Genomic DNA, 11,398 nt, shown 5'->3' with positions numbered 1-11,398 from the left:
AAAATAAATGTCAAAAACATAACTAGAGTGGTTGAAAAATAACATGGACATTAACCATTTTCAATATTGGGATTTGATTTATATGCATGTAAGGATTTAGGTTTTTATTCACCTTTTAGCATTTTTGCTGTTCACTTAAAGTAGGCTATTTCAGTGTGCAAGTACAAATATTGTATTTGCAATTTTTAGCAAACCTGTTACCAAAGTTGAAGGTTTAAAATATTAGTGCTTTTGTTATTTTTATAGCAATAAACAAATAAAACAAATAAATGTATTCCATGGTCTGTCTGAATACTGGATTCTGATTGGCTGGCGGGGATGCAGTAAAACGTTTAATGCACAGGTAGTTCCAAGTCAGTTTAATTATGTTCTATATTAATGCGCTGCTTTAATTGATGCACACAAACCAACACACATCACACACACAGAGAGATGGCAGATTGCGCTGCACACACACAAACTTGTCAACGCTTCCCCGCGATTTTTATTAATAAAATAGCCTAGATACTAGTTCACTACATTATATTCCTCAGCAAAGATGGTAAAATGGCTGTTTCTGAAGTAATTGTTTGTAGAGAGAGACACGCTGACGCAGGTACACACAACTGTTATATATCTCTCTCTCTCTCTCTCTTCTCTCGATCGATAACTAATTGAAATGCATGCTAGAATTTGTTCAAATAAATGATCTTACCCCACTATTTCATCTCTGTCTGATTTGAAGCGGGCAGAATGCTAGAGGCTGAAGACGCCTCACGCGCAGGCTGAAGAAGAAGACGCGAACGCGCTCAGGACAGTTCAGACATTGCGGTTAAAATCAGAGGTAAAAAAACGATATTAACACTGTTCAGTTTCTTGTGCAGACCGATCGTCTCGTGTCTTTACACATCAATGTATCATCACGAGCCGCAGGGTTTAATTTGGTTTTGTTTGTGTATGTTTTTTTTTACTCTCAAAGCCGTGATTCCCATTCACTGAAATTATAGGACTGACAGACTGCAACGGTTTGACTTAATCTGTTTGTGTTCTACTGAAGAAACAAAGTCACCAACATCTTGGATGCCCTGGGGGTAAGCAGATAAACATCAAATTTTCATTTTTGGGTGAACTATCCCTTTAACATTTTTGTATGATTTTAATTCATGAAAATCGAGACCTCTTTATAAATTTTAAGGGGGTAATTAGTATTTAAACTAGCTACTTTTCATGCTACTTAATTGTATGTTAGTTTATAGTTCATATAACAAAAACATAGGCCTTTTACCTTTTTGAATGCATTAAATCAGGGTTGCTCATGCAAGTCCAGGAGAACAACTTTCCTGCAGAATGTAATTCCAACTCTAATGAAACGCACCTGAATCAGCTAATCAAGGTCTTTAGGTTTACTTGAAAATTACAGCCAGGTGGGCTGGAGCAAGATTGCAGGACCAGCAGTGAGAAATAAAATGTAAAAAAAAAAAAAAGATTATAATCATCCAATTCTACATTTTAAAAGAACGGTTTTAAATTTGAAAACTTTCCATTTTAAAACATGGAATTTTTAAATTTAAAAGAACTATTTAAAAAAATAAATGTTAATAAACAATATTTAAATGTACTAAATGCAGCTGAAAAATTAATACATCTTCTTGCTTTTATTCAGATCATAGATCATGACATACTATCTTATTATAATCTTATATTCTTTATTCAGGCCTTGATTCCCAACAAGACAAACATTGTGACAGGTGTCATTTGTCATTTCTAGAATGTTGAGTTAAAGTGATGACAGTGAAAGTATCTTTTAACATTCATACCACAGAAATTCTATTTTTAGATAGATCCATCTACACAGGGTTAGTCGAGATCAGAAACAAAGCTTGTGTTAATAACAGACTACATTACAAGAAACAACTGACAATCGTGTGTGCAATGAAATATCAAGCTTAAAGGAATAGTTCATTCAAAAACAAAAATTTACTGAAAATGTACTCTCAGGCCATCCAAGATGTAGATGAGTTTGTTTTTTCATCAGAACAGATTTGGAGAAATGTAGCATTACATCACTTGCTCACCAATGGATCCTCTGCAGTGAATGGGTGCCGTCAGAATGAGAGTCCAAACAGCTGATAAAAACATCACAATAATCCACACCACTCCAGTCCATCAATTAATGTCTTATGAAGTGAAAAGTGTCGTGTTTGTAAGAAACAAATCCATCAAGACGTTTTAACTTCAAACCATTGCTTCGAGCTAAAATGAGTCCATAATCCATAATATTGCTTTGTCTTGTCCGAATCGGGACAGAAATCTGCACAGATCAAACACCATTTACAAGTGAAAACAGTCTGAAACCATTCTAAACAAATATGTGGGTGGATTTTGATTTAAGAGACAACAGATGATGGACTTTTTCACAGGAGGAAGCTTTATTACGGATTATGGACTCTTATTTTGGCCCGAAGTGACAATTTCAATTTAAAATGTCTTGATGGGTTTGTTTCTTACAAACATGCGACTTTTTACTTCACAGAGACGTTAACTGATGGACTGGAGTGGTGTGGAGTACTTGTGGATTATTGTGCTGTTTTTATCAGTTGTTTGGACTCTCATTCTGACGGCACTCATTTGCTGCAGAGGATCCATTAATGAGCAAGTGATGTGATGCTACATTTCTCCAGATCTGTTCTGACGAAGAAACAAACTCATCTAAATTTTGGATGTTCTGAGGGGTGCGTACATTTTCAGCAAATTTTCATTTTTGGGTGACCTATTCCTTTAAAAATTACCATAGAACTGTTTGTACTTCACTTCTGCATCAATCAAAGCTTCAGAGATGATTTTAGGTTTAGCTGTTATTAAATGTTCTGAAATTACAAAAAAAAAAAGTAATGCTTATGAAACCCTCATTGCCCATTTAAAACATCTCATACAGTATTTAATGATAACATATTATATACCAGCTAATATGTTGATAAAGCATGTTTAACAACCAGTATGTAGTAAACAAAGCTCCTCAATATTTGAATCCAAAGACTACTCAATTCATCCATCCTTCTAAAAATATAAACTCCCATTCAAAACATATTCATACTTATTTTTGATTTTTAATTTTTTGAAGATTTCATTCTTGCATATATATTAAATACATATATCATAAACTGATAGAAAGCATCGAGTGTTGAGTTGTAATGGGATGCAGTGTGTTTGGATGCTCTTGAAGCTGCTGTGCAAATCCAACACCCTCATTTCATCCAAATCAGTTTAAATCACCATTCAGAGCAATTAGCACCACTGCAGAAAACATGAACTCGCCATCATCGCAGAGATTTGCACGGTGAATGCCAAGAAGCTACATTACTGCCAGTCCCGTGAATTTAATTATAATAACAACAATGTTTGAGAGGTTTATTAAAGAACCTTAAACAAGAGAGGAAGCCAAGCCGGTCCTGATTGATTGCTGGACTCAGCGGTTTCTGGCGCGGTGGCAGCCACAGTGGAAGTCTGCATTAGGGTCGAACAGCAGCGAGTCTCGGTTGTGGTTGTGCGGTAAGCAGTCGAGGTGATACCAGGCGTCGCAGTCGTCACACTGGATCCACTGCACGGTGTCCTGCTGCGGGAGACGACAGTGAGCCGCTGCACAGGGCTCAACTCCCTGAGCCACAGCCATCTCTTCATCGTCTTCTTCTTCAGAGGATGATGATGAAGAGGAGGAGGAAGAGGTGGAGCTAGAGGAAGATGATGAAGAAGGAGACGGCAGGGAAGGCTGTGGCAGCGGGTGTTTTCTAGGCCTTCCACGTCGACGCCTGCAAAGAAAAAATAGTAAAATTGTATTAACAAATGCAATTCATAAAATAAACTACTCATTAAAAATTGTAATGATTTATTTTTCTAAAATATGTTATACTTTTATTTATTGTACTTTTTATTTAATAAATAATTATATTATACATATTTTTATATTTTAATCTTTAAGAAAAATATTTTAAATTTCCATTCATTTTCAGGCTTGGAAATCACAAATCCCCTGATATTTTATATTAATATATACTTTTTTTTTTTTATATTCATATTAGAAATATTAATGACTTAAAATTTTATAACACACACACACACACACACACAGAAAGACGTCATCTTTATGGCAGTATATGTCTCTGTGCAATTCCAATATATGCCTCCACCTCAATGATCCCTTCACACACATGCCAGTCACCCATGCTGTTTGCACTGATAAACCCCCATAGACGTTTGCTCTTGCACTTGTCGCTGATGAAAGTCTGGATGGTCCCTTTTGTCTTCACCACTGAAAATTTGATGTTTGTTTTCCCCCAAAACAAGCCGAAACGTGGACTCATCTGAGCACAGCACACATTTCCACTGTCTTTTGGACCATCTGAGATGAGCTCGGACCTAGAGAACTCGCTGACATCTCTGCCTAGAATTCATGTATAGATTTGTCCTTGTGTAAATAGAGATTCAAGTAGCATTTCTTGATGCAGCTGTTTTCTGAAGTACTCCTGAGCCCATGCGGCTATATTTAACACTGCAGCACGCCGGTTTCTTACGCAGTGCCATCTAATGGTCAAAGGTCACACACATTCAACTGAGGTTTCCTGCCTCGCCCTACACAGACTGAGATTTCTCTGGATTCCCTGAATCTTTTCACAATATTATGTATGGTAGTTGGTGAGAGACCTAAATTTTTTGCAATTTTGCATTGAGAAATGTGATTTTTGATTTTCTGACAATTCTGTCATGAAATTTGGCACAAAGTAACGAGCCGTGATCCAGCTTTCCTGGCAAAGACTGAGATGCTGCTTTTACACCCAATCACCTTTTACTAATTCACCTGCTTATGTTTCAAAACTGTTTCAAAACCGTTTAACATGGATATTCTAGAATCTTTTCACTTTTATTAATGCCTCTTTGCCAACTTTTTTGGAGTGTGACGCTGCCGTCAAAATCAATTTTTTTGATATATTTACAAAATACATTTAAGTTGGTCAGTGAAACATTGGAAATCTTTTCTTTGTACTTTTGTCAATTAAATAAAGGTTAAAGAGAATGAACAAATCACAGATTCCTGATTTTATTGCATTTTACAAAACATCCCAACTGTTCTAGAATTATGGTTATAGAAAAGTACATACTATTAGAAATATTAATTGTATAAATTGTATAATATTCAGAATAGAATAAAGATTTTAGAATAAAGATTGTATTACTTTCCATACATTTCCAAGACTTGGAAATCACAAATTACATGATATTTCATTTTAACAAATGTAGTTAATTAGATACTATTAGAAATATTCTAAATTTTTTTGGGAATGGAGATGCAGGCCTCAGAATCACAAAATCTTGTTTTTTCCCAGGTTCTTCATGACTGTGACAATCCCGTGCATAACTATCACGTATTACTCACCCAGTTGAGGCCTGAAAGCGAGAAATCACGCCCCTCGCTTTCTCGGTCTTGGGCATCCTCGTTGACGGGGAGGTCAGGTTGTAATTCTCACTTCCCATCCCAAGGGTCGTGTATATCGGAGAGCTGTTTGCCCTAGGCCTCCTTCCAGGTCCAGACAAGCAGGGCTTCTGCTGGCGGAGGGGAGTCAAACTGATGCCGTTGCCTCTGGTGTGACTCGATATGTTCACAATATGATTGAACTGCCTGTTTGGTGGCACACTGAAAATGCTGCCGCCGGAGGGTTTGCTCACATCATACTGTGACCGAAAGTTCTGCTCCAGTTTGGGTAGAGGGGGCTGTAACACCTCTGACTCTGATTTGTAAAGCCGGCGTCTTTTCTTGGTTTGTCCCCTGCGTCCGTCCTCCAGGTCTCTGCGGTTCGCGGGATCGTCCGAACTGTCATCCTCCAGCAGAACCGTGTGGGCAGACTTGCGTCGACTCTTTGAGGATGGCGGGACAGACTTGGACGAAATCTCGCCAGCAGCCTGGAAAGGAGGCGGAGTGGTGGGCGGGGCCAAAGCGCTGAACACTGGCGCATTTAAGGTGCTCGTTTTCTCGCTCTTTCGGTTTCTTACGCAGTGCCATCTAATGGTCAAAGGTCACACACATTCAACTGAGGTTTCCTGCCTCGCCCTACACAGACTGAGATTTCTCTGGATTCCCTGAATCTTTTCACAATATTATGTATGGTAGTTGGTGAGAGACCTAAATTTTTTGCAATTTTGCATTGAGAAATGTGATTTTTGATTTTCTGACAATTCTGTCATGAAATTTGGCACAAAGTAACGAGCCGTGATCCAGCTTTCCTGGCAAAGACTGAGATGCTGCTTTTACACCCAATCACCTTTTACTAATTCACCTGCTTATGTTTCAAAACTGTTTCAAACCCGTTTAACATGGATATTCTAGAATCTTTTCACTTTTATTAATGCCTCTTTGCCAACTTTTTTGGAGTGTGACGCTGCCGTCAAAATAAATTTTTTTGATATATTTACAAAATACATTTAAGTTGGTCAGTGAAACATTGGAAATCTTTTCTTTGTACTTTTGTCAATTAAATAAAGGTTAAAGAGAATGAACAAATCACAGATTCCTGATTTTATTGCATTTTACAAAACATCCCAACTGTTCTAGAATTATGGTTATAGAAAAGTACATACTATTAGAAATATTAATTGTATAAATTGTATAATATTCAGAATAGAATAAAGATTTTAGAATAAAGATTGTATTACTTTCCATACATTTCCAAGACTTGGAAATCACAAATTACATGATATTTCATTTTAACAAATGTAGTTAATTAGATACTATTAGAAATATTCTAAATTTTTTTGGGAATGGAGATGCAGGCCTCAGAATCACAAAATCTTGTTTTTTCCCAGGTTCTTCATGACTGTGACAATCCCGTGCATAACTATCACGTATTACTCACCCAGTTGAGGCCTGAAAGCGAGAAATCACGCCCCTCGCTTTCTCGGTCTTGGGCATCCTCGTTGACGGGGAGGTCAGGTTGTAATTCTCACTTCCCATCCCAAGGGTCGTGTATATCGGAGAGCTGTTTGCCCTAGGCCTCCTTCCAGGTCCAGACAAGCAGGGCTTCTGCTGGCGGAGGGGAGTCAAACTGATGCCGTTGCCTCTGGTGTGACTCGATATGTTCACAATATGATTGAACTGCCTGTTTGGTGGCACACTGAAAATGCTGCCGCCGGAGAGTTTGCTCACATCATACTGTGACCGAAAGTTCTGCTCCAGTTTGGGTAGAGGGGGCTGTAACACCTCTGACTCTGATTTGTAAAGCCGGCGTCTTTTCTTGGTTTGTCCCCTGCGTCCGTCCTCCAGGTCTCTGCGGTTCGCGGGATCGTCCGAACTGTCATCCTCCAGCAGAACCGTGTGGGCAGACTTGCGTCGACTCTTTGAGGATGGCGGGACAGACTTGGACGAAATCTCGCCAGCAGCCTGGAAAGGAGGCGGAGTGGTGGGCGGGGCCAAAGCGCTGAACACTGGCGCATTTAAGGTGCTCGTTTTCTCGCTCTTTTTAAAGGTCCAGCAACTGCCGTTCATCTTGCTCAGGCTGCCGATGGAGTTGAGGATGACCGTGGCTCTGTTGATGGACAGCTTTGAAATGTCCACGCCGGGGTCTGGTTTACGGTCCGAGCACGTTCTGATCCGGTTCTTTATGTCCGATGAGAAGGAACCTGCTTTGGGCACAGTGATGGCGTCAAAGTCCAGTGGATAAACCCATACTTTCTGGAAAAGGAAGTAGAATTCTGGACTAGCCCGTCCTGATTGGCCGCCAATGGTGAGCGTGTCGCCATCAAAGATTTCCTTTAAGACTCCTTGTTGGAGGCACATCTCATTTACCCATGTGCCTGAAGAACAGAGAGAAACTTTTTAGAAGAGATTTTATTGTCTACATCAGGGCTCATAATAAAATAATCTACACGTGTCCCAGAATGCAATGTGTAGGTCATGTTCACATAAAAATACCATTAGACTACAGCAGAATATTCTGAAACAAAGAAAACACTCATTTCAGCAATACTGCAAATATATTACACAGCGGCATTTACTACACAGAGCTGTAGTTCACTGACAATTACACAATATCGTGTTCATAATCGCAGATGAATCGCATTCGATTATGAAAGCGATGTTGCCTAGCTTGTCAGTGAACTACGGATCTGTGTAGTAAATGATCTGAAACAAAGAAAACACTCATTTCAGCAATACTGCAAATATATTACACAGCGGCATTTACTACACAGAGCTGTAGTTCACTGACAATTACGCAATATCGTGTTCATAATCGCAGATGAATCGCATTCGATTATGAAAGCGATGTTGCCTAGCTTGTCAGTGAACTACGGATCTGTGTAGTAAATGCCGCTCCATCTGAAAGCAGGGGATGGCGATTTACTACTAATCACAGAACCGGCTTTACTGACAAGATGCGCTTGACAATCGCATGCGATTAATTGCACAGCCCTAGTATCTACCTATATATAGGTATATATATAGACAAATGGATATATACAAACAACTATTAATAATGATTTAATCAATTAAAAATAAATATTTATGTATTTACATATACATATTGAAATCATCATTAAAATGGTTGTATCTAAACAACAATACATAAAGTATATATGCAATTATAAATATAAAGATATAAAACTGATATATGAAAATATCATTAAAATGGTTGTATTTATATAGCTATACACATATACATGTAATTACAAATATAAGGATATAAACATATATATAGATAGATTTCTAACCATTTTTAATGATTTTAATATACATAAAAATATAGAAAAAATAAATTATATATTTATGTATATTTATTTTTATACTGAAATCATCCTTAAAATGGTTAAATCTATACATACACACACACATTTATACTATGAAACTATTTATATTATATAATAGTTTATAATATATATATATTTGTAATATATGAAAATACAAAAGAATAATCAATATAATAAATATATATGATATATGTTTATAACACACCATAGCTGCTGCGGTCCTTCACTTGAACTTTCCAGCTTTCTTCTCCAGAGGCATCAGTTTCTCTTTCCACATGGAGCTCTGCATGGATACGGGACACGATCGTGGACTGCAGAGTGACGTCACACAGCTCTGGGGCCCGTCCCAAACGGAACACACACTGGGCCAGTGCAGGCCGGAAAGTGTACAGGTCACGGACGGAGTCTGAGGACTCGTTTCCATGAGCGTTACTATTGTTTGTGTCAGACAATCCAATCCTCAACAGCTGAAAACACGGCTGGACTCCTGACGACATTTTGACATCCCACAAATAAATGTGCAGGAAAAACTGCAACACAGCCGGCAAACCGCAGAGCCTCTCACATAACACTGGGCTAAACGTCCTCCATCGAAGATCCTCCAGTCAGAAAGACTTTCGAATATGACCCTTATGAATGCTTATTATGCCCAGTCATGCTAAAAAAATATATTATTAAAATATTTGGAGGACAAACTAAAACACTGGAGCGCAGATATTTCTGCACTAATATCTAGGTAGATGAAATATTAAAAGTGGATATGTAGTGGACCGGCCTGATGCTCATTCTGGAAAAAAGAACAATACAGGGCTTTAGTGGCACTATCAATATCAACGGTTTTGCATTTTATTAATTATATAAGTGCATATTACAGTATAATATTTAAATATTATGCATTACTCTTTATACAGAGTAATACAAAATATAATAAAGGAAGGCATGTAAGAAATACTTTCATTGCATTAAATACACATATGTGTGTGTATGTACATATATATGTGTATATATACACACACACACACACACACACACACACACACACACACACACACACATACATACATACATACATACATACAACATGTACAAAGAGTTGGTGTGTGTGCACCAACTGGAACATGGCTTTGCTCCAACAATACATAGATTTCTGTACATGGACACTTATGCATGCCCAAATACCAAAATTACAGTTGTGCATCGTCTACCAACGCCTGATTTACACTATGCATTGTAGCCTAAAGATTTCCTTCCGATATATACAAATGCTAGTTTAAAAAGCGTGTCAAGGCAGTTTCAAAAAGTGTAAAGCATTTAGAAAAGCAGTCGTTTGTTTGTTAGAGATATGTCGCTGGTCGGAAATGTTAGTCGCGTGCGCATAAAAACACATTCACACAAAGCGAACTGCAAACAGCTGCTTTACAAACGCAACCACTTCATTCCGTCGAACATTACGATGATAAAACACTTACAAGAGCGTGACATACCCACAATATCAAGGTATATTTTTTGTGAAACGCTACATAAGTCTTTTATTTGTGCTCGGTGGTAAATCTTATTCGCCTCCTCTCCCCAGGAAGTGCTTTGAAATTTGGCGCGCCAGGACCAGCACGAGTTTCCTTGCGCGAAATTCAACGCCACTTCCGTCCGTGTTGTCAAGGAGACCGTCAATAGAGAATGACAAAGCAGACCGTTTTAACCATATTTTTGTTTTTTTGTTTTTTTTCTTGACATAATAATTGCAATTATTTCGTAACCGTCACACGCTGATGGATTATTCAATCATTTTAAAATTGGAATTAAAATTTGAATACAGATACGACACACTAATACAAGGGGTTTACAAAAAAAGTGAAATATAAATATAAAAAATAAAGAATATATAATAAAGAATAAAAATTACAAAATTTAAAATATATAAATTAAAGTGATAAAATTAATTATATTTCTATTTCTATAAATTATTAATATTTATAGTCTTTTTTTAATGTAGCCTGTATGTATTTATACCCCTGATTGGCAATCACTGGATTACTGCATCTCATATATACAACTCTATTTGCTAGAGTTGAGGACATTTGGAAATAAATCTTGAAAGTAATATATATTTTTTTTATTATTAATTAAAAATTATCAGTATGTTGTCTATATATCAGTTGTCTATGTATCATGTTGTCTTGTATCAGTATGTTGTCTATATTTGTCGTGATATCTGTTAAGTTTTTTATTGTGTTTAGCATTCAATAACAACACACACACACACACACACACACACACACACACACACACATATATATAATATTTCTGTGTGCCACTGTTGATTATAACTATTGCTAAAGGATTCATGTCGTTAGCAGAGTGCATACAATTTCTGAATAGTAGTCATTAATTTTGCATCATAGAGAAAAAAAAGACAAGAACACCAACCATGAGATTTTTAAAGTCATAGTTTTATTTTCATCTTTTGTGCTTGAAGTCAAACTATGAAGCCACATGTAGTACTAAATTAACAAAGCAGCTAAAAACAAGATCCTCTGCATTGTACTTTGTGCATGACTGTGAAGTATAGTTAATATTCTTGGTTTTATGCAAGGCTGTTATTCATCTGTTAATATATCTGTGTGAGAGACGG

General features: G+C 37.2%; 1 protein-coding gene across 3 annotated transcripts; it reads right to left on the bottom strand.

Annotated features, from left to right (window-relative positions):
* Window positions 1-2,636: 2,636 nt before the first annotated feature.
* On the bottom strand, window positions 2,637-10,421 carry LOC107554348 (transcription factor 19-like). Of its 3 annotated transcripts, none has more exons than XM_016236833.1 (5): window positions 10,239-10,421; window positions 8,975-9,556; window positions 7,459-7,818; window positions 5,408-5,984; window positions 2,637-3,785 (listed from the first exon to the last, which is right to left on the bottom strand). In XM_016236833.1, the coding sequence occupies exons 2-5, from the start codon at window positions 9,264-9,266 to the stop codon at window positions 3,446-3,448; spliced, it is 1,569 nt and encodes a 522-aa protein (XP_016092319.1). In that variant the 5' UTR covers window positions 9,267-9,556; window positions 10,239-10,421; the 3' UTR covers window positions 2,637-3,445. The 3 variants fall into 3 exon arrangements, with proteins under 3 accessions (XP_016092319.1, XP_016092320.1, XP_016092321.1); XM_016236834.1 differs by having other exon boundaries at window positions 10,254-10,421; XM_016236835.1 differs by lacking the exons at window positions 5,408-5,984; window positions 10,239-10,421 and having other exon boundaries at window positions 6,882-7,818; window positions 8,975-9,373.
* Window positions 10,422-11,398: the final 977 nt, after the last annotated feature.

Source organism: Sinocyclocheilus grahami, unplaced genomic scaffold (assembly GCF_001515645.1).
Source record: "Sinocyclocheilus grahami isolate Dianchi unplaced genomic scaffold, SAMN03320097.WGS_v1.1 scaffold498.1, whole genome shotgun sequence".
NCBI classification, from domain to species: Eukaryota; Metazoa; Chordata; class Actinopteri; order Cypriniformes; family Cyprinidae; genus Sinocyclocheilus; species Sinocyclocheilus grahami.
Note: the sequence above shows the minus strand (reverse complement) of the source record. Positions and strands in the feature narration are given on the sequence as shown.